The sequence below is a fragment of the Myotis nattereri genome (assembly GCF_964212035.1).
Source record: "Myotis nattereri genome assembly, chromosome: 12".
In the NCBI taxonomy this organism is placed as follows: domain Eukaryota; kingdom Metazoa; phylum Chordata; class Mammalia; order Chiroptera; family Vespertilionidae; genus Myotis; species Myotis nattereri.
This window is the reverse complement of record NC_138087.1, coordinates 21729098-21753658: the sequence shown is the minus strand read 5'-3', so window position 1 is coordinate 21753658 and position 24561 is coordinate 21729098. Positions and strand designations below refer to the sequence as shown.

Below are 24561 nucleotides of genomic sequence, written 5' to 3'. Positions count from 1 at the left end.
AACATTAGTTACTATCCTTATTGGGTGTGAAGTGGTATATCTTATTGTGGTTTTGATGAGCAGTTTCCTGATCACTTATGGTGTTGAGCATCTCTCCGTGTTGCTTATTGGCAGATTATATTATTTACAGTATTTTTCACTGAGATTGGGAGTGTACCTGACAGACATTTTTGTATTACATGAAGGTTCAAGTGTTATTGAACTTAAAGATGTTACACATTTTTTAAAATTAAGGCCCATTGTTCCAACTAGTCTTATTTTGCCTAATATTTTTCTTTCTATAGCTCATGTATATAACATATAAGTAAGTGTTCATGTGTATAACATATATGCTGGTATGCTAAACATTTGGTACCAGTAGAGATGTACAAACAAGCATGTTTACAGGTCACTGGTCCAGAAAATGTTTCTGTGGAACTTATGCTAAGAAATCTTTCATAGGTGTCATACAAGCTGTCATTATAAAGAGGTCTGCTTAAGATGACTTTTTCTCAGCTTTTGTTTTATTCGATAATATAGAAATGCTTTGAAGCAATAACACACTGACTCTAAAGAAATTAGAATGTCATTCGCTTAGAAAAACTGTCTTTCAATGAGTAATTGAGGAACGAACATCATTATATAACAACCATACAAACAAGGAGAAATTAACCCCTTACCAGATGTACCATTGGCAAATATGTTCTCCCATACAGTGGGTTCCCTTTCCATTTTGATGCTCATTTATTTTGCTGTGCAAAAGCTTTTTATTTTGATGTAGTCCCATTTGTTTATTTTTCCTTTCTCTTGCCCTAGGAGATGTATCAGTGAAAACTCTTCTATGTGAGATGTCTGGTATTTTGCTGCTTACGTGTTTTTTTTTCTAGGAATTTTATGGTTTCATAATTTACATTTAATTCTTTTATCCATCTTGAGTTTATTCTTGTGTATGGTGTAGGTGGGTGGTCTAATTTCATTTTTTTGCTTGTACCTATCCAGTTATCCCAACACCATTTATTGAAGAGACTGTCTTTACTCCATTGCATGCTCTTTCCTCCTTTATCAAACCTACAGTCAATGTCATAGTCAGTGGGCAAAAACTAAAACCATTTCCCCTAACAACAGGAGCAAGGCAGAGTTGTCTGCTTTCACCACTTTTATTCAACATAGTAGTGGAAGTCCTAGCCACAGCAGTCAGACAAGGAGAACAAATAAAAGGCACCCAAATTGGAAAGGAGGATGTAAAACTATCATTATTTGCAGATGACTTGATATTGTACATAGAAAAACCCTAAAGACTCCACCAAAAACTACTAGATTTAATAAATGAATTCAGCAATGTAGCAAGATACAAAATTAACAGCCAGAAATCAATGGCATTTTTATGCAACAATAATGAACTCTCAGAAAGAGAAAATAAAAAATAATCCCATTTACCATTGTAACACAAAAATTAAGATACTTAGGAATAAACTTAATGAAGGAGGTAAAAGACCTGTACTCTGATGACTATACAATGTTGAAAAAAGAGATAGAAGAAGACATAAACAAGTGGAAGATTATATCATGTTCATGGATTGGTAGAATTAATATCATTAAAATGTCCATACTACCCCTGGCAATCTATAGACTCAATACAATCCCTATCAAAATACCAATGGCATATTTCACAGATCTAAAACAAATACTCCAAAAATTTATATGGAACCAAAAAAGACCCCGAATAGCTGCAGCAATCTTGAGAAGAAAGAACAAATTTGGAAGGATTACAATACTGGATATCAAACTATACTACAAAGCCACTGTAATCAAAACAGCCTCGTACTGGCACAAGAACAGGCGTATAGATCAATGGAATAGAACAAAGAACCCAGAAATTGACTCAAGCCTTTATGCTCAATATTGGACAAAGAAGGGGCGAGCTTACAATGAAGCAAATCTTTATTTTCCTTTCTTAAAACTAGTGCCCATCTAGGTGGAAGCAGCCTACTTCTTGGTGCTTCTATTTTCCTTTCCTTGGACTTTGTTAACTGCAATCCCAAACTGTTTTAGCAGCTAAAATTTCAATACAAAAAAAAGTGAGGATAAAATGGCACAAAGGAGAAACAAGAGCTTAAAAATCTCTTTACACCTTCCACTTGGCCTGGGAAACTTTCCCAAATAATATTAGGGGAGTTTCATGGTAACAACAGTTGGCACTTTTGGATGAGTCTGATGCCAAATGAACATCTAAGGTGTCACTGCTCATCAGACCTCAGAAAAGATGTTGATTAAAGTACCCATGGGAGCTGAATTCTGATGAAGCACAGCCAGCCTAGTACTGAACACGGATGGTGGTTCCGCAAACACGTGTTGACCGCATACCCCTTGCCAAGTACTGTGTTGTCTTTTTACAGGCGTCTTCATAGTAACCTTGTGAGCTTGGTGTTAACACTGTGATGGCTGATTTTGTGTCTGCTTGACCTATCTGGAGGGTACCCAGAGAGCTGGTAAAACATTATTTCTGGGTGTGTCTGTGGGGGTGTTTCTGGCAGAGATTAGCATTTGATTCAGTAGACTGAGTAAAGAGATCCACCTGCCCTCACCAATGTGGGTGGCATCATCCCATTCATTGAGGGCCCAGATGGAACAAAAAGGCAAAAGAAGGACAAATTCTCTTCTTGACCTGGGACATCCACCTTCTCCTGCCCTTAGACATCCGAGCTCCTGGTTCTCAGGCCTTTAGTTTGTGGGACTTTCAGACGTGGCCCCTGGTTTTTAGGCCTTTGACTCAGACTGAATTATATCACCGGCTTTCCTGATTCTTCAGCTTGCAGGTGGGTGATTATGGGATTTCTTGGACTCCATAACTGTGTAAGCCAAGTCCTATAATAAGTCTCCTCTATCTATCCATCTATCTATCTATCATCTGTCTATTTATCGGTTCTGATTTTTGGAGAATCCTAAGTAATAAAAATACTACCCTAATTTACTACCCCAAATACCTATTCCCCTGGTGTTAAATAGGCCCACACACTGAATCTAAACTCTCTGTTGTTTTTGTGTGTGAAAAGCAAAAATTTGGGTGAAAAATAAAGACTATTACTGGCAAAACCAATAGTTTTGCTATACTTTCCTAACTTCTCTGGAGTATAAAAAGCCTTGGGAAGCTTTTCTTATAAACATCTCCCTCCTTTCCTGGGCTCCAAGCCCTACCCTTGTTTCTGCTAGGTCGCCGACATTTCTCTTTGGTGCCCTTTGTTTCCTCTTCTTTTTAAATGGTCTCTCCTGTGGCAGGCAGACTCTTGGAAATCAGCAATCTATCTTCTCTTCAGAAGTTGCGGTTTGCTTTCTTGAAAGGGCCCTTTACCACTGCTGTGGGACTGATGTTTTTCTGGGATTTCTGATATAGCAATTCAATTGTAATGTAGGCTTCTGAGAATAATTGAAGAAGACATTAATTGTTCACTTTGAGTTGTGGATTTTATATATATATATATATATATATATATATATATATATATATATATATATACAGTAATTTGAATTTTTGAACTCCTTGGTATTTGCTTAGGAGTGGTTTGGATTTGCTGTCGCCCAAGAGAGTTGAGTCCAGGGAGTTAGCACTGACAATTTGCAGGGAACAATTCATTAAAGCCACAGTCTCCAAGCTGGAGTACATTGGGAAACTTGAAGATTTTCTAAGGGGTAGGTAAACATCAGTAGATTTAAGTGACTACATTTCCAGAGCTTCAACTTCACTGTCTGCTCCTCACTAACATTTATCTGAGATCATGCTGCTTCTGCTTTCCCAACTCTCCTTCCTCCTTTGTTAAAGGAAAGTAGATCTCTACCTATTTAATATTCCTTAGACCAGTGATCGGCAAACTCATTAGTCAACAGAGCCAAATATCAACAGTACAAGGATTGAAATTTCTTTTGAGAGCCAAATTTTTTAAACTTCAACTATATAGGTAGGTACATTGTTATTAACTCAACTAGGGTACTCCTAAGGCTTAGGAAGAGCCACACTCAAGGGGCCAAAGAGCTGCATGTGGCTCGCGAGCCGCTGTTTGCTGACCATGGCCTCAGACCATTGCTCTGAGGTCTAAAACCTTCAGGGTTTCAAACAGGGACAAGTCAAAATACTGACTTTGGCAGAGAAATTTTAAAATCAAGTTGCCATTTCTCTCTTCCACACAAGTCACACCCTTTCTGTTTTTTATTTTATTTTTATGTATAGTGATAACTTATCAATATTTCCAACATATTTATGTTGTTTAATCAATAACTGCTTTCACAATACAATGGCACAGTTGAGTAGTTGTGACAGAGGCTGTGTGGCCCACAAAGCCTAAAATGAAGTTCAGCCCTTGGCAGAAGTACCCAGCCCTGTGCTAGTTGTTGGTGGGCCAATTAGCATTCATTCATTCATTCAACAAATTTATTTTGAGGGGCATGCTTTTACGTGCCAAGCTCTGTGCTAGATGCTGCATATGTGTGTGGATGGAAAAACTTTATTTACACTTATTCCAACCTTGTTTTGGGGAGCTATCCTATCTAATAAAGACAGAATATGCAAATTGACTGTCGCTTCACAACAAAGATGGTGGTGCCCATAGGCACAAGATGGTGGCGCCCAGTCTCCTCAGCACCACCAGAGTCCCCCAGTCCTTTCAGCCCTCACCACACGGGCAAGGGGCAAGCAGCGCCCCAGTCCACCATGGCGAGCAGACAGCAGGGCACTGCTTGCCCCTCTTCACAGTGGCAAGGGGCAAGCAGGCCCCCGCAGAGAGCAGACACCAGGACCTGTGGTGGCATCGAGCAGGCAGGTCTGCAGAGAGCAGAGAACCACAGGGAGCAGGCCCAAGCCATCAGTAGGACATCCCCTGAGGGCTCCCAGATTGGAGAGGGTGCAGGTCGGGCTGAGGGACCTCCCCCCCCATCCCCCCCACACGAATTTCATGCACCGCGCCTCTAGTTTTTATAATAATTCACTGGCTTTTAGCCCTAAAAAAGCAAAGTAATTCCTAAAGAAGGTCTGCAGAATTTATTTTTTTTCTTTTGAACTTGTAGGTTATAGGTTTAGCCTTTAGTTTTTATTTTCTTCATCAGGAGCTTATTTGTTTGTTTGTGAAGGGGTCACAGGCATATTTTCTTCTTATTATTAGGGGGCTGTATAAGCCTTTCAGGCCCCAAAGACTGATCTTCACTTTTGTTATCCACGAAGAATTCATTTGTTCTCTTATTCGAAAATCTGTAGATACATTGAACGGACAGGGGTGGAAGAATCATTTTCAGTGAACATGAAATCAGGTTAAGTTCCAGTAACTGTCAACATTAGTTCCTTAGAAATGTATTCATCAAACTCCGTATTTTAAAGTGGAATGAACTCGATAGGTATCCCTAAAAGCTTCCTCTCTGCAATTTAAAATTGCTCTTAAAGTGTTCTCAGAGCCTCTGAAGTGACTGCTTAATTCATCAATTATTTTTGATACACAGCATGTTGATTTTTCGATATGAAATGGCACTAAACTGTATTTCTCAGTCTCTTTCTGCAATACAGTTATAATAGTCCCTTTAGCCCTATTTAAAAATAAATGGATGGTATTTTATGCTTGTTGCTGATGGATACTCAGTTTGCTTGGCTTTTAATTTTGTAGCTGCTGAACAACTTTCTGGCAGTTTGGTTTTGGGGGTTTTAAGCTATTTTGATTGAATTTCTAATATTTTTCCTTACTACCTTGGCATTTGACCTCCATTTATGAGACTAGGAGAAGGAGATGGGGGCAGAATAAAGCACTAATCATTCTCTTGGCGAAAGAATACTTCTGACAGTTCTTACTGCACGCTTGCTAGTTCATGCCAGAAGGATGTTCACCATGAAATAGATCATTAATCCAGACAGAATGTAGCAAAACCGAAGAAGTGCACGTCGCTGCAGGAGTCTTTGTGTCATTTTTTCTGTTCCTGCAGAGAAATCAATGGAGTTTGCATTGGGAGATACTGCTCCCTGATGGGAGGTATCTCAGGGAAGCTGCAACTTCTCACATGAGGAGGAGAGAGACCTAACATCCCAGGCCACTGGGAGGCTTGCTAGATCAATCTGTGTGATAAATGCCTCTTCTGTTTTTACTCACGCCATTTACTCGGTTCTAAGCCTCTTCTGTTCAGAGAATAGAATTACAAGTCTGCACTACAAACTGCCAAACAGTTTTTCAGAAATACAGACTAATTTGAAAGGTCTCTGATGCACCTACTTTAGATAGTGATATTAGGGATTGTGGATGTGAAGTAGCTTTACCGCATCAAGTACAAATGTTTTTGATGGACCGAGGCGCACAGTTTGGGATTTAGGTATGTGCCTTTAGGACAGAGGTTGAGCGACTCTAATAGAAAATCATCGGAATTACTGTCCTTAGGACTTAAAAGGCAAACTCAGTACTTATTCCTGTTATTTCCTACAGCACTGCCTTGATAATAAACTCGTCTCAGACATTAAAAGACTGTGAAATTGCTTACATAAACCTGTTAGTCATTTTTTTACACTTATAACCTTTAGCCCCATGTTATTGGGATGAGAAAGAATGTTATTTTTCCCATTGTTCCTGCCCCATTGATTGTGTCTCCTTACTCTCCTCTTATCCCCTGTTTTGGTAACAGAAGCTTCCTGTCTGGTGAATTGTGTGTGCTGAATTAGCTTACGAGGGCTTCACCACATCATGATGACTGGAGTCCTTTAACAGTGAAGGCAGTTTCTTTTACCTTCATTATGCAAAGGGCAAATAAGGCGGTTTTCAGAGCCTAAACGTTTTTATAAAGCTTTTCCTTCGGTTGGAGTAAAGCATCAGAACAAAAGGGAGTAGGCTGCTCTCCGGAATTGCTAGAAATAGCTTTGGGAAGTAAAATTAGAAGATAGCTATTTGTTCCTCTGCGGAGGCACAAAGTCATTCTTGCAGCACAAGCATTCGAAGCAAGGGCTCGGATTCTTTGGGGATTCATTATTTTTCCCATTGGTTGTAACAGCAGTCACCATCTTTTACAGTGTATAAAGCACATTTGCATACAATTGCCTCACTGTGGCCTTTTCTGTTAACCTGGTGCTATACACAGAGCAGGTGTTACTAGTAGGATTTCCTTTATGGAGCTGGGGAAACAGATTGAAGGAGATTAATGACTTTGCCATAGTCACACAGCCACCAAATGGGAGAGCCTGGGGTCTCTGACTCCAATCATGCACTTTCCAGGGTACCATACTGCATAGCGCCTTTGTAATCTGTGCGGTTTAGCGTTGCTAAAATTCTTGGGAAGGAATAACATGGGAGAAGTGTCATTCTCCGGAGAAACAAAAATAGAAACAAAATATGCATAATGTAAGCACTTAGAATGGGATAAATTCTCCAAAACCTCATAGACAAACAAAGCAAGATATTCAGAGTCATGTGCGCATAAATATTCATAGGCTATATGTGCACAATACCTAGGTATTGTTCCTGCTATATGTGCACAATACCTAGGTATTGTTCCTCCCATTTTATTTATTTATTTATGCTTGTTTTGCCCTTACTGTTGAATGATGGATTTAGTGTCATAGGCCAGTAATTTCCTCTGCACTTTTAGGATCTTACTGCATGATCTTGTTAATTTTGAAAAGTCTGTTGTTTCTATAAATTGTTTCTTTGTATATAGTCTTTATTTTCTTCCATTTAGCTCCGAAGATTTTTTTTTTGCCTTTGGTGGTAAACAGTCACATTATAATGTATATAGATATAAACTTATTTTTACCTGTCCTACTTAGGACTTAGAGAATTAATGTCCTTCATTGATTCTGGAAATTTTCAGCCATGATTTCTTTAAGTAATACATTTTTCTATTCCTAGTGTTTAACCTTTTATTTCAAAATAACTTACAGAAAAGTTTCAAAATGTAGTACAGAGTGATGTAGAATGGAAAATTATTTGGCAATAAGAAAGAGTAAGTACAGATACATGGGATGACATGAAGGAACCTAAAAGTATTATGTTAATAGAAAAAAGCTGATAACAAAAGACCACATGTTCTATGATTTTATTTATAGAAAAGGTCTAGAAAACGCATATTTAGAGACAAAACGCAGAGTTATGGAAGCATGGGAGGAAACGGGGAAGAACAAATGATTATGGGCTTCCCTTTGGGGTGACAAAAATATCCTAAAATTGATTGTGATGACTGCAACAACTTTGTGAGTACACAAAAGCCATTGAATTGGCCCAGCCAGTATTGTTCAGTGGTTGTGCATTGACCTATGGACTAGGAGGTCGTAGTTCTATTCCCGGTCAGGCTCGATCCCCACTGTGGAGTATGCAGGAGATGGCCAATCAGTGATTCTCTCCCATCATTGATGTTTCTCTCTCTCCCTCTCTCTTCCTCTCCGAAATCAATAAAAATATATTTATTTTAAAAACCATTGGATTCTACTTTAAATATGTAAATAGTATGATCTGTGATTTATATCTTTAAAAAAAGCTGTTATTTTTTAAAAAAAGAAATAAAAATAGCATAGATTTCTCGTATATATTTTTCATCCATTTTCCCTAATGTTTACACCTTGCTTTAATCATTATAGCACAGTTACCAAAAATAAGAAGTAAACATTGGTACAGTGCAATTGACTAGACTGTGGACTGTCTTCAGATTTCATCAGTTTTCCCACTAATGACTTTTCACCGGGCCATGACCCCAGTTGTCATGTGTACTCAGTCTTCCAGTCTACACCAGTTTCTCCGTTTCCTTTGCTTTCACGACCTGGACGCTTTTGAAGAGTCCTGTTAGTTATTTTGTAAAATGTCCTTTGGTTTGGGTATACAGATGTTTCCTCATGACTAGATGTAGTATTTTAGAATATTACAGAAATAATATGCCTTTCTCAGTATGTCTTATCAGGGGTGCATGATGTTGATATGTTTTATTACTGGTGATGTTAACCTTAATTAGTTGGTTACGGTGATGTATCCTGAGTTTTTCCATAGCATATTACTATTTTTTCTTTTGTAAATAATAAATGTCTCACAGGAGAGACTTCAAGACTATCTAGTTTGTCATCCTGCTTGTCCTCAAACTTTTGCCTACTAATTTCAACATTCATCAGCACATTTTGCCTATAACAATCATTCCTCTGGTATCTGTCTAATGGTGATTTTTTTATTTCTTTCATTGCTTCTACATTTATTAATTGGAACTCTTCTGTAAGGAAGAACTGTTACTTCTCTTTTATTCATTCACTCATTGAATTATTTATACTAGTGTAGGCTCGTGGATATTAATTTGGCCATTGGGAACTCTCAGATTGGCTTCTGTGCCCTTTCAACAAGTTCACCTCATTTTATGCACACGTCCTTACTTTTTGGCAACCAGAATTTGCTCCAGACTTTTTATTTTCCCTATCCCAACCCTGGAACCAACCACTTCTCTAAAAGCCATTTTAAAATTAAACTCTTCTAGGAACTCTTGGTGAACATAAGAAAGACACCTCATTCAAAGACATATGACTTTGAACTTCCTTTTTTATATTTTAGAATTCTCATCTCTCTGGTTTATACTTAGGATACTTCCTATTCATTGGGTTCATAGTTTCAGTGACTGTATTTTTTACTTGTAGAAATTCCATTTGATTCTTTCCCAGATTTGCCTTTTTTCCATCATGCCCTGTTATTTTACTGGGAATTAAATGTGTTTTCATCTCTAATTCTTTTAAGTGCTTTTGTGCTGCTTTCTACTTGTTCTGTTATCTGAAGGTCGTGGGTGTCTATCCTGCTAGTTGTTTGTGCTGATTCTCACTCAGATTGGACTCATGCATCATTCTATGTTTTGAACTTTTTCTTTTGTCATGACCTCGTTTTTAGAGGGATTTAACTTATTTTTCTGTGTGCATAAATTTGGGTTATGTGTTATGGGAGTACCCTTTGAGAGTGGTTCAGGTGGCCCCAACTCACTGCCATTTTTTATATTAATTTCTCAGCTCAGTGGTTTCCAGTTCAACCATTTCACCGAGGGTATTGCCATTCAAGAGTGCTGGCTTTATGTGAGGGTCTCTGTTCCAACTCCTGCCTTATGAAGGCTAAAGGCCCTATCCTTTCCGTGTGGGCATTTGAACACAAGCTATTAGGTTATAGAAACTGATAACTTCCTTATAATACCTCAGTACAGGTATTTTCCTCTTTGTTTCTAGCCCTAGGTAATACCCCCATTTTTTTTTTTTCAGCTAAGCCATATATGTATAGAACTTTATCAGTCATTGCGAGTGTGGCCCATCATATTGCTGGAGCAGAAGTCAATCGGTTTTTTTAAAAAACAAACAAGTTATTGGGTAATGTGCAGAACATATAGCAAATAGAACTTTTCAGACCCCATCTCCCTTTTCTAGTTTTCCCTTTTTTTAAATAAAACTCATCTTTATTGTTGAAAGTGTTACAGATGCTCCTCACTTCCCCCCTTCATCTCGCACCCTCATCCCAGGCCTTCACCAAATTGTCTGTGTCAATGCTATTCATATAAGTCTGTAAGTTCCCTGGTTAATATCTCCCACCCCGCCTTCCCTCTAAGGTTCGCCAGTCTGTTCCATGCTTGTATGTCTCTGGATCTATTTTGTTCATCAGTTTATTTTGTTCATAAAATTCCACATATGAGTGAGACCATCTGATACATATCTTTCTCTGACTGGCTTATTTTGCTTAGCATGATACTCTCTAGGTCCCTCCATACTATCTCAAAGGGTAAGAGATCCTTCTTTGTTACAGCTGCATAGTATTGCATGATGTAAATGCACCACTGCTTTTTTATCCACTCCTCTACTGATGGGCACTGTGGCTGTTTCCAGATGTTAGCTATTGTAAACAACGCTGCTATGAACATAGGAGTGCATATATTCTTTTTGATTGGTGTTTTGGGTTTCTTAGGATATATTTCTAGAAGTGGGATCACTGGGTCAAATAGCAGTTCCATTTTTAATTTTTGAGAAAACTCCATACTGTTTTCCATAGTGCTCAGGGGTCACATAACTAGTTAGTATGCCAGAGTCTAGTTTGTTATTGGGATTAACCAGACAAATTGTTCCACCAACTAAGAATGGCCAGGCACGACCACTCCCCTTCTTTTTTCATGTTACATTTTATTCATGTCTCTGGGCCAAAAATATCCCACTTTCCAATTCATTATCCAAGTTTTTTTTATTTGTTTTAATCTCCACTTTAGCTTTACCATGCCTCAGGTTCCAATGCTATAAGTAGTTAAGTACTGATAATGTTATTTACTTACCACTGTGCTTAGTACTAGGAAATGAGACCTATAAGACAGGGTCATTGTTTTTGAAGAATTTACTATCTAGTTGAGGAGACAATTTACATTCTCGAAAATTGTGAACAATACTAGACAGTATATAATTAAATGCTAAATTGGGAGACAGAGTTTTAAATGTTAGAAATTGGAGGAAAGAAAGTAATAAAATGAGAGCCTGAATTGTAAGAGAAACTTAATTGTGGAAGTGGAGTTTGAAGTGGGTCTTGAAACAACATAGATTGGAACTGGATAGGCATTTAAAGTGAGGAGAAAGCACAGACAGTTAGTGAGTATATTATGCATAAGATTTAAAAAAAAAAACTTTGAGGCTCCTTATGTGTTAGAGACTAGTGAGAGATGGGAATTCGAGAGAGAGGGGTGGATGCCTGTTCTGACTTTGGCACTACCCAATGAATCGTTCCAAAGTAGCATTTTAATTTTATTTATTCCCCAATTCAGATATCTCTAGAGGCTGCCTTTTCTTTTTGATTCTAGTACAGACGCTTTGACATTTCAGGTACTCTGACCCACGAGCCTTTCCTCACTGTTACACAAGCGTTTTGTGCCTACAGCATGCATTTTGGGGGATGGATTCTGACTTAAGCTTTCCATTTCCTAGTGGGTTTTCTGCTGAAGAAGGATTGTCCATTCCTTCTTCAAGTCCCATCTCAATACTGCCTCGATATTCTGGTGACTCCCATCTACTGATATCTTTCTTCCTTAGATTCCTCTTGAAACTACTTTCTGTTAAACAAGGTTCAAAATCTAATCATATACCTTTTGTTTTCTGATAATTTAGAATTACATGCACTTCTCTTTCTTTTTAATAGGTGCTAAGTTCTGTGAAGGTTCAGGTTATGTTTTCTATTTTATTGTTCCTCTTAATGCTGTATACTAACTACTCTGGTTATAGGTTCAATGTTGAATTGAAAGCTTTTAAGGAATTGTGTGTTTTTAAAATTTCAAATACTGCTGATTTGTAATATTAGAGCTACTACTTTGTATAAATGTGCCTACTGTCATGCCTTGCACGTCGCACTGCTCTTAGTATATGTTACTGGAATCAAATTTGTAGTCGATCTCAAGTCAAAGCACATTTTTTTTACTGTTTCATGGAAAGTAGAAAAAAGAGCAAAAGCACTAAATCTAAGTTTTCTGTGATACTTTCCTCTGTCTTCTCTTTGAACCTCTCCTTAATCTGTGTTCTTAAGTCTGTATTATTCATTTATCTTTGACATCTTTCCACTGACTACCTCCTGTAGCTTTTCTAAATAATTTATATGTGTAGATGGAGATAAATTGTGTGTGTTAATTCAAGCTTAAGAGAAGAGGTTGGAGTGTTTTAGAAAGATTAATCCTTGTTCAACTCTATCTAATTGATCTGTGTTGGCACTGTTCCTGCCTGGGTTTTAAAAATTTAATAAAATATCTATAAGTGAAGAACTCATCTGTTGGAGTTGGAATTAAACTTACAAAGACATGTGAATATTCATAAAACCAGATATTAAAATGAACTGAGAACACTTGCTTTAAGGAAATTGGGCTTAAACATTTTTCTTAGGCTTTAGTTTTTACTTGATCTCTTAGCCTCCTAAAAAAAAAATCTGAGATGACTTTTAAGACAAAGTCTCAAATTATTATTTTAAATAATATAAGTATTCTCCTCCCTTCTTTAAAAGCTTTAAGATGATTTGAGAGTGTTCAATTTATTTATAGTAGCCTCCCCATTTTCCGGGTGGTGCTGTGGTTTCGGCAGTGCTGAGAAACTGCCAGGACTGTGGACACCTGGCCTTAGAAATGTCCTAACATTAGCTTACTCTTCTGTGTTTCAGAGACTGCTTCTCAGCAATGAAGGTAGCTAATCTGGAATTTAATATCAAGTGTGTGCCTGAGAGAGAGAAAGGCGGGGGGCGAGGGGCAGTGGGGGGTGGGGGTGAGGGTGGGGGTGGGGCAGGAGAGAGAAAGAAAGAGATTTTTTTTCTCCTTGCAAGAAAGCAATTGTATGAGGCAGGCTAGGTCTTCTTCCACAACAGTTTAGATTACGTTGGTTTAAATCATTTCTTTTGAGGGCAGTACCTTATGAAATCTTAACTTCTAGAAATGTTCTTATTCTTTTCTTAAGTCTCCTTATAACAAAAGATAGTACTCTTGTCATGGTGATGTAAAGTGCAGCCTAGTAGAGTCAATGATATTGTAATAACTATGTGTGGTACCAGAGGGTACTAGACTTCTTGAGGGAATCACCTCTAAGTTACATAAACGTCTAACCACTATGCAGTACACCTGAAACTAATATAATATTGAATGTCAACTGTAATTAAAAAATAAAAACATTTTGAAAAAGATAGTGCTCTTTACTAATGGCTTCTTAGGAATTGAGATCTTGTTGGGCATTCACTCTTGATTTGCTTCGCAGGTTGTTTGTATTCGCTCCACTTGGAACGCTCTCTCCCCGAAGCTGAGCTGCGACACCAGACCTCTCATACTGAAGACGCTCAGTGAACTGTTTTCTCTGGTGCCTTCCCTAACTGTCAACACAGCTGAATACGAGGTATGCGTTTGGAGCTCAAGACATTGTCTGTTTCTACACTGGGAAGACGTGTGCTTTTTAATAACTTTTGGATAAAATATTTGTAGTTCTTTGCCCAAAATCCTTTAGCATGTTTTGTTCTGAGAACATGTTGATATCTGTATGGACCCTCAGGAGTAGGGAAGATATCTACCCTTATCAATTCTGAGCCTTTAAGACTCATTTACATAAAGAATACCAAGTTTTTATTATGAGGGTATAGTCAAGATTTTAAAAAGTCAGCATGTTAAAAAGTATTTTGAAAATAATAGATTTCATCATACCAACAGTTTAAATTCATTTTGTTGGTGTTTTAAGTTCTAAAAAATATACAAAGAATCTTCCATTACTATAGACATATTGTCAGTTTGCTCCTAGCTTTGCCATAGAGATTTGGTTTTTACATGTTAGTTCACATTTTCTACATACATCTGTCACCTTCAACTATACTCTTCAATGAGTATGATTATAAAACCAACCCATTAGAAGAGAAAAATAATTTTATGACAACTCTGTGTTTGTCATCCTAATGAATTGAAAAACTTGGTGAAAGATGCTTTGCTGTCAAAATCATAGATTCCTGCTTAACGTTTCCTTCAGTTATCTCTTCTGTGAGTGAAATAGAGAAGGTGTTGAATTCATTTACGCCTCCTCTTTTGTGGCCATATCCCCTTCCATGTTCATCTTTTTTCCTTTTCTTTCGAAGAGCAGCAATTGATTTTTACTTCTTGCCAGACTTTTAGTTTGAGTCATGGATTTTGATAAACCACCCCTCCATCATATTCCAATATTGGTCCCTTTTATATTTTTGATCATGTGATAAGACAGTAGGAAATGGTTAGGTTTCTAAATTTGATAATCTTAAAATCCCATTGTATTTAAAATATCCATGTATCTAAGTGATGAGTCTGTTTCCAAGTATTTTCATTTTATGAATGGTGGGTAAATACAGGTTAAGTCAATTACTAGGGGTATAACTTATGTTTTAAATATATATATTTTATTGATTTTTCACAGAGAGGAAGGGAGAGGGATAGAGAGTTAGAAACATCAGTGAGAGAGAAACATCGATCAGCTGCCTCCTGCACACCCCCTACTGAGGATGTGCCCGCAACCAGGGTATATACCCTTGACCGGAATCGAACCAGGGACCCTTTAGTCCACAGGCCGACGCTCTATCCACTGAGCCAAACCGGTTAGGGCTGGCGGTATAACTTTTAAGGTGATTTAATTTCCACTATTTGCTACTAGATGTTTATTCTCGGTTTTATCTTTGTCTTAACATTTTACTCTGATGTTTATTTTGACTTTTTCAGAATTTCAAAGTTCAAGTCCTCAGCTTCCTCTGGACTCACACTCAGAACAAGGTACTATCACACGGGGTGTCCCTGACACAGAGCCAGGCTGGGGAAGGAGCTACCAAATCAGGTTCTTAGAATAAAAAAGGGGACGCCCTTGAAATGATGGCTCCTTGATTTTAGAAGAATCGCAGCTATCCACAGGTTTAGACTTTAAAACGTATTCTCGATTTGCTCTCATTAAGACGTTTCACCATGAAGTGCACGTACTATTTTGTGAAGCTGACATTTGTCGGAAGAGGGACAGATGCCATTGTCTCATGTTTTTAATGTTCCTTCCCTGTCCTGCTTTGTCCCTCCCCCCTCAGCAAGCATACCAAACAAGCAACCACCCAGTCCATGTTTTTAATATTGTTTCCAATAAGGAGTATAGAGAAGAGGGTGTGGCTGATGTTTCCAACGCATAAGGGAAAAAGCTTAGCTTCCCAAAGGCTAGCTTTCCCTGCTGGGAGCTGGAGCATCAGAATCCAGTTCCAGGCCTATCAGACTCTAGCCCCTGAGCCCCCTTCCACTAAGCCCTACTACGCCATGGGGGCCTGAGATTATGCATTACTTTATGTTTAATGTCCAAACTAGGGCACAAATCCTAGTGCTTCTGGTCCCTCTACCCAGTGCTTTTCTCTCCATTTCCAATTGGGATGGATTAAGCAAGTTAATGCCGTTCCTGGAGCACCGACCATAGAACTCTGAGGGTGGAGAGGGAGTTGTTTATTATACGTTGTTTATTTTCTTTGTCTTACCTTTTTCCTACCCAGGACTCGGTTGTAGCAAAGGCTGCCTATCAATCTCTGTCACGCTTCAGCGCTGGCGAGCACACGATTCTTCACCTGCCCGAACAGGTAGGCCCGTCTGCTCTCTCACTGCTCTCCTTCCTGCTGAGCTTTACAACTTGATTTGTATCTCCTTTCCCCTTAGGAGATTCGTACCTGACGGATGTATATGTAATTATAGATATGTTGTCTATGAAAGATAAGAATTTATATTCATTACCTGTTTAAGCTGTAATGAACTCAGACGGTAGTGGTGTTAGACATCACAGATAGTGACTTTAAATCTCTTTGAAGAAGATGGGAGACGCCTGTGGTGCCAGTGGAGTCTCCTTCAGGTGACTGGGTGTATGGCTGCATGCCTGTGCCCACGGCTCACTCCAGAAGATCTGTGCCACCGTAGGAACCACTTTGCCCAGTTAGGATACCGTCTTGGACTTCAAATCCAAGCAGGGCCTATACAGACTAAGATCTATATTGCTTGTGCAACCAAAGATCTTTGTTTGTGATATAAAGTTGAGGTGCCATGTGAAAAAAAATCTGTTATTTATTCGCTTAGTGTGAAACGAAGTGTAGGTTAGCACCAGAGAACTGGCTGAGGAAAGTATTACTGTCTTTTAAGGGTTAACGCATAGTGTGACATTATCGTAGTGTTTAGACTAAACTAAAAATGCACAACCTTTTCTAGTATCTATGTAATATAGACAACTTCAAATTATTGGGTTGTCTGGAATTAAGTGTCTGATTTCACATTTAGTGCTGCTACTAATGCAAATGCACCCACATGCACAAATGCCTTTAGAGTGTAAGGCAGACACTAGTAGAAGAAGTTATGTGCAACATTGCACAAAATCTGTCCTTGAGGCCAAATGGCAAGAAGTTTTGGTGAGATTTCTTGGGCTCCTTGGGCATTAAAATGGGTTTTCTTTCTCTTCTCGACAGAGATTATATGGAGATTAGATACCAGTAAGAATCAGACAAACTTCTGTCTATTGAATTGAATAGGAGCCACCATGTAAGTGGGACTGAAGGACAGACTTCTGTAAAACCAAATCTAAGGCAGGATTTCCCATGTCCCCGAGCAGCTTGGCTGCCTTGTCACGCAGTTATCACAAATGGGAAGACTTAAGAAAAAGTGTTTTGCCCTAACCGGTTTGGCTCAGTGGATAGAGCATCGGCCTGTGGACTCAAGGGTCCCAGGTTCGATTCCGGTCAAGGGCATGTACCTTGGTTGCGGGCACATCCCCAGTAGAGAGTGTGCAGGAGGCAGCTGATCAATGTTTCTCTCTCATTGATGTTTCTAACTCTCTATCCCTCTCCCTTCCTCCCTGTAAAAAAATCAATAAAACATTTTTTTTTTTAAAAAGTGTTTTATGACTCATAAAATTAAAAAAGATGGGACTTCAGAGGCAGTGGTGGGTGGCGGGGTCGAGTCGCGTAGTGGGGTGGGGAGGTTGGTGTGAGGGCACTACAGCGAGGGTCATAGGGCGGGTGTCTCCCCGTTTCCTAGTGCAGCCCCTGGATGAGCCCCTAGTATTTTCCTTAAAAGATTGGGCCCCAAGGCTGGTGGCAATGCCGGCTCAGAGCCTAAGAGGATTATAAAGGTCAGGAAAGTGGGGCCAGGGGATGAGCCTGGTTAGGCTAGAGATGAGGGAGGTTTAGGGAGGCCTCTGCCGCTGTAACTGTTAGTCCTGGTTGTTAATGACGAGACCACTGCTCAGTCTGAGTTCTGGAAACCAGGTTATGAAGTGTGTTCTGAGAATGGACTGAGACTGGGTGGGGAAAAACAGATGGGACTTCAGACTGCACTATGGCTACTAGCAATACCCATAGCTTATGGAAAGGAGGGATGAAGGGAGGGAGGGAGGGAAAGAGAAAAAAGTAATAAAATTTAAAAAAGGGGGGAAGATACATGTAAATTTGGTGTGCAAACTCCTACCAATAGATATGGGAAGATACCTTTTATTATTATTATTATTATTATTATTATTATTATTGTAGTTGTTGTTATTAAGTAATTTCTAATTTACATCACTGCATGATAATTACCTTTATTTTCAGCTCTCATTCTTGTAATATTTCAGCTGGAATAAATAGCTTTTGTTAAGCAACTTTCAGATTCACTTGGCTATTTTATCTCTATCTCTTCAAATATTGATATGCTTATATTTTTTCCTACTTTAGGGTTGTGTCCAGTTTCTGATTATGGTTGTTAGAATTTATACTCAAATAAGTGCTATTCTCAGTCAAATATTAAGTACTTCCTTAACCTAGCTCTTCTATATTGTCTGATCCCTAGTAGCATATATAGCTCTTCATACCTCCCTACACAAAGGGTAGTGATATGCGTAGAGTTGGGGTTTCTAAGTCTGCTTGGGTTTTCACCATCAGCATATGAAGAGCTGTAAAGGAAATCTCGAAGACTTGTCCTTTGTTAGCCATGCTTTTCAATCTTTTCTTCTGCCCTAACCCCCTTCAGGGATATGAATAGTGGTTCACTAATGTGAATATTTTCAACTGGGATTAAGATGAACAGACAAAAATGGTTTAAAAGATTCCACCTCTTTGCCCTGATCGGTTTGGCTCAGTGAATAGAGCGTCGGCCTGCAGGCTGAAGGGTCCTAGGTTCGATTCTGGTCAAGGGCATGTACCTTGGTTGCAGGCACATCCCCAGTAGGGGGTGTGCAGGAGGCAGCTGATTGATGTTTCTCTCTCATCGATGTTTCTGACTCTCTATCCCTCTCCCTTCTTCTCTGTAAAAAATCAATAAAATATATTTTAAAAGATTCCACCTCTGAAGACCATCTTCTGATCTAGAGGGCCCGCCTCCCCACGGAGAATCATTGCTTCCAAGACTGCAACATGCATTCCTCTTCTTGTTGATGATGAATGATTTTCAGTTTGGCTGTTAGAATACCCAGGACTGAAAGTCCAGAAAGCGGCCCATGTATTCACATCCAAACAAGTCCCCCACGTCCCCAAAGGCTAAGGAGACAACCAAGTCAGCGTTCCACTTCTGCTTTGTAGATGGTGACAGTGAGGCCCATTTTCCAGAAAAGCTTGTTTTCAATTATCTTAAAAGTCCCTGCCAGGTAGGGGCTAATATAATACAAAAACTAAGATTTTTGTTGTTGTTGTCAGAGACTACTTCCTCCGTATTTAGGGCAATTTCAATTACTCACGAAGCTGAAAGTTACCTGTACTTTCCAGTGAAAGTATGGCCGTCCACCTTTTCTTTTTCTGCTTGTGGAAACTTGTGAAATAGTCTTCTAAATGAGCACAGTATGAATTTCAAGTAGAAATGTGAAAAAAAGGAATAGTGGATCCTTATCAACATGGCTACATTTATGGATTGTAATTCAGCTACTTTTGCAATTAGCACTGCCCTTTTTTAAATTTACTGAAGAAAGATTTGTTGATAGATGCATTAATTTAAAACTGAAACTTGTTGAAAGCTAACAGGCTGGTAGAACAAACGGTATTAGAGAAGTGGCAGACATCAGAAAAAAATTTAGGGTTGAATAAGACATCACATCTAAGGCTAGAGGGGAAATGCCATTGGGTAATAGATTTGAATAAGATACTTTGTGAGTCAGGGATTTGAAATCAAATTCAGTAACTCATTTTTCTTGTCACTGGTTTTTTTTAGGAAGTTCTGTGAGATTATTGGAGATAGACACTTAACACTTGCATTGGTTTAATAATTATTTATTGGACATATACTAAGTGCTAGGCTACTATATGTTTTGTTGGTTTGTAAAAATATTGTTAATTAGTTGAAACTTGCAAATCTAAAGTTGGTCAAAAAATCTGGGGGCCTTCATTGAGGACTTATTGATTCTAATGCTAAAATATACACATGAGCCCTAGATGGTTTGGCTCAGTGCATAGAGCATTGGCCTGCGGACTGAAGAGTCCCGGTTTTGAATTCTGGTCAAGAGCATATGGCAGGGTTGCTGGCTCGATCCCCAGTAGGGGGCATGCAGAAGGCAACCAATTAATGATTCTCTCTCATCATTGATGTTTCTATCTCTCTCTCTCCTCTCCTTAACTCTCTGAAATCAATAAAATAAAAAGTACAGATGAGTGCTTCTTCCCTTTTAGTTTATATTTCTTTGGGGTTTTTTGTGTGTTTTTTTGTTCTGTTTTGTTTTGGGGTTTTTTTTAGCGATTTATCCTTCTCCTCTGCCTTCGTTAGCACACACACACACACACACAAAAAAAATTAACCCAAAAAGGCAACCAACCAAACAAACAAAAAAAACCCATAGAGAATTGTTTTCCTGATAAAACAATCAGTAATAGATAAACGTTTAGATAGAAGATTGACTCTCTTCTCTGACTTGGGTTCATTAAAAAATATTTAGCTATTTAAAAATTAAACTTTTTATTATAGAGGTCTTAAGATAAATTGTGTTGTTGATTTCTGGAGCTAATTTTAGAAGCGAGTAATATAAAAGGACTCATTATGCATGCTGGGTTGGTATTAATGTGGTGTAACCTGTTCGTCTTTGATTTAAGTGAATGTCACTGCATTCATCAGAAGCTGTTTCTCTTTTTAAATGAATTTATGCAGATACTTGACGTGTTCCAAATAAAATCCTCTGTTTCTGCACAAACTCCTGGGTTTTCATAGGTTACACACAAACAAAGGTGGTTGAAAGGTTATCTGGCTCAGAACCCACAGGAAGGCATTTTGTGGGGTAAGCTTTCCAGTATTCAATTTGAAGCAGATTTTAAAAATAATTTATCATTTTATACTTGGCTCTCTATTAAAGTGTCTCCAGTAAAGCTTAGCTATTATTGGAAGGGCATAGTTGTGTGTGTACATGCATGTGTGTTTATGTTTCAAATATATGTGCAGGTTTCCTGGGTGTTTTGGCAGCTAATGTAATATAATTGCCCAAATTATGAAATTTTAACAGATTTTTTCACATGACGTCTTTTGATGTTCCTTAGTTGTACTCATATTGATCATAGTCCTTGCACACAAGCCCAGGGAAGAGACTGGAGCTAGCATAGGGAAGCTGGAATAAATGCCTCTTTAAGAGACGAGCAGAAAAGGACAGAAATGTAATGGAACCAAGTTCTAACAATAGTGCTGATTTGCTCGGGAGAATCAACTCGCATTTGAAGAAACAAAATTGAAGGAGTCATCATAGCATTATATGTAGGCAGAGGATGTCATTTATACTGAAATCACAGTACATCTGTAGTTTCCTTGTTATGAGATGCAGACATATGCTGTTTACTATATAGCTGATAGATTAATATAGGTGTTCAGTTATGTGAATGTGAAATTGGGCAACTTAAGATGGGTCAGTGTTTCAATTTTTTTTTTTACCCCCAACCTAGTAGGTCTTTCTTTCATGGCTCTAGAAATATTGGTAGCTGGGTGCTGTGACTCATTTTAAGTAATCTAGGTTGACTGAGCAGAAAGACTGGATAGGCTAACATGTGTGCAAAAATGATTGTATCCCTTTTATAGTAAACTAGAGGCCTGGTGCACAAAATTCATGCATTGGGAACAGAGGGATCCCTCAGCCCAGCCTAAGCCCTCTCACAGTCTGGGACCACTCAGGAGATGTCCGCCTGCCGGCTTAGACCCAATCCCCCCAGGGATTGGGCCTAAGCTGGCAGTAGGACATCCCTCTCACAGTCTGGGATCCCTTGCTCCTTACCGCTCGGCTCACCACTCAGCTGGCTGCTCCTTAGCGCTGCCACAGAGGCGGGAGAGGTTCCCACCACCTCGGCTGCACTCACCAGCTGTGAGCCAGGCTTCTGGCTGAGCGGCGCTCCCCCTGTGGGAGTACACTGACCACCGGGGGCAGCTCCTGCATTGCGCATCATAGCGACCAATCATTCTGGTCATTCTGCCATAATGGTCACTTAGGCTTTTATTATATAGACTAGTAGCCCTGTGCACGAAATTCATGCACTGGGGTAGGGGGGGTCCCCTCAGTCTGGCCTTCACCCTCTCCAATCTGAGACCCCTCAGAGAATATCCAACTGCCTGTTTGTGCCCACACTTTTAACAGATAATAGCTCCATTGTTGTTTCTTTCTTATGCTTAAAACCATTGGAATTAGTAGGTATTCAAAGTGTGTATACATTTTGGGGGGACACCCTGTATATCTCTAGTCAGTGGTAAAAGAAACCAACAGCAGATTTGGAATCCCCAGACAGGGAACCTTGCTCACTCCCCACGTCTCCCCACTTCACTTTCCACCTTCGTGGGCAGCAGGAGAATCAACATTTTCTCTCATTAATTCGGAAAAGCACGTCCTGCCACATGCTGACCGGCAGGAGTGCGCTAGGCCCCAAGCAAGCAAGGGACCTGGGCAGCCTTCGCTCATGGGTGCTGGCACCCAAAGTGCACATTCCTCCTCTACAGTCACCCCGACTATCCCACTGTTTCACTGAGAGGACAGACTTCCTCTCCACCTCTGGGTTCTTGATCTTGAACGCTGACCGAAGGCACCTCAGCGAGGGCCGCCCGTGCCCACCGGGTGTGTCTGTCTGCACCTGCTCCCGCCTCAGCACCTGCATTAACCCCCCAGAGGTGATCTCATAGCTGCACTGGCCTCCGTGGGAACAGAGCATCACCACTCCGCCCTCTCACTGTCATCTCACAGGTGCCCACCCTCAGCACCCAGAACACCCAGACTCTCCAAAGGACGTGAGCGCATCAGAGGGGATGTGTGCACATCCTGTGGGGGTGTTAGGCATGCTGGGTTGATGGAAGTGCGGTGGAGAGGCGGGAGGAACTGGTGCACGCCTTGGTTTGCAACTGTTGCAGGCGTGGGAGGGTGACAGTGTGCTGGGGATGTTCGCATTCCGGGAGGGATGTGCACACCGGAGGCCTCTGGCTTTGCAGATCCGCAAACCCCCATGGTGCGGCCAGGAGGACATCAGTCTGGCCCGCCAAGGTGGCTGTCCCTGCGACCCTGCACCTTCTGGGCCAGGAGGCGGATCTTGCGCAGACACTCCTGGGCACTGATGGCCTGCAGGCTACTACTTCAGCTCAGCCTGCAGGCTCCGCTTGGCGCGCTCACAGCTGTCACCACCTCCATGTGGGGAGTACAGGCCACCCTCCACCGGCCTGCCTCCCCTGTCCCGAGGCTCTCTGCGCTGCTCACCTGCCCAGAGTGACTGGGGCTGGGCGGAAGCCAGGCGTCCTGCCCTGCCCAACCCCGGCTGATCCGCCCCTGTGCAAGCTGCCGCCCCACTGGGAAGGGTCATGGATCCAGGTCCCGGGACTGCAGACAGCCTCAAGCACTGCCCCCCACCCAGCAGGGTCACAGATCCGTGTCTTGGTCCCGTGGACAGCCTCAAGCACTACCCTCCGCCCGGCAGGGTCACAGATCCTGGTCCCGGGACCACGGGCAGCCTCAAGCACTGCCCCCCTCCCAGCAGGGTCACAGATCCGGGTCCCAGGACCACAGACAGCCTCAAGCGCTGCCCCCCGCCCAGCAGGGTCACGGATCCGGGTTCCAGACTGCAGACAGCCTCAAGCACTGCCCCCCGCCTGGCAGGGTCACGGATCCGGGTCCCAGACCACGGACAGCCTTGCCCACTGCCACCCATCTTCAGTATGTAAATTAGCCACCATCTTGTTGCTTCAGGGTGGGGGTCCCCACTGGGGTGCCTGGCCAGCCTGGATGAGGGGATGATGGCTGTTTGCAGCTGGTCACACCCCCTTCAGGGTGAGGGTCCCCACTGGGGTGCCTGACCAGTCTGGGTGAGGGGATGATGGCTGTTTGCAGCTGGTCACACCCACTTCAGGGTGAGGGTCCCCACTGGGGTGCCTGGCCAGTCTGGGTGAGGGGCTGAGGGCCGTTTTCAGGCTGGCGGGCGACTGAAGCTCCCAACCTCTCCTTTTTTTCTTTTTTTTAAATTCTGGGATTTATTTACCTTCTATGGCTATCACTGGAGCTGAAAGCCGGCTTTAGCTCTGAGGCCCGGCTGCAGCTCTGAGACCTTGGCTGCTGAAAGCAGGGATCTGGGTTTGTTTAATTGAAACAATGTTGCGGTCCTGCTGGCTGAAGCGTGGCTGGCTGAAAGCAGGTTTCTGGGGTTTGTTTAGCTTCTATATTTGCAACATTGTTTCTTAGAGTGCAAGCTCAGAGCCCAGCAGCAGCAGGCGGAGAACCTTGGCTTCCTCCATCACTGGAGCAAGCAAGCCTCCTGTTCGCTTCAGCTGCCTGGCTGCCGGCTGCCATCTTGGTTGGCAGTTAATTTGCATATCGCCCTGATTAGCCAATGGGAAGTATGTCGGAGGTACTGTTAATTACCATGTTTGTCTATTATTAGATAGGACTAGAGGCCTGGTGCACGGATTCATGCACCCGTGGGCCCCCTTGGCCTGGCCTGCACCTTCTCGCAATCCAGGACCCCTCAGGGGATATCAGAGAGCTGGTTTCAGCCCGATCCCCACAGGCCAGGCTGAGAGACCCCACCGGTGCACGATCAGGGCCGGGGATGGACCTTGGGAGGGCTCCAGAGCTTGTCTGGCCTGTCTTGCCCATTCCTGATCAGCCGGACCCCAGCAGCAAGCTAACCTACTGGTCGGAGTGTCTTCCCCCTGGTGGTCAGT

At 41.1% G+C, this 24561-nt stretch overlaps 1 protein-coding gene across 2 annotated transcripts in view; it reads left to right on the top strand.

Moving 5' to 3' along the window:
* FOCAD (focadhesin) overlaps nt 1–24561 on the top strand; it is a 287833-nt gene that overhangs the window by 158995 nt on the left and 104277 nt on the right. For both annotated transcript variants that reach the window (XM_081103496.1, XM_081103497.1), the window contains exons 16-18: nt 13688–13822; nt 15157–15207; nt 15954–16037. In XM_081103496.1, coding sequence (XP_080959622.1) covers nt 13688–13822; nt 15157–15207; nt 15954–16037 — 270 coding nt within the window. The remainder of the gene's footprint in view (nt 1–13687; nt 13823–15156; nt 15208–15953; nt 16038–24561) is intronic.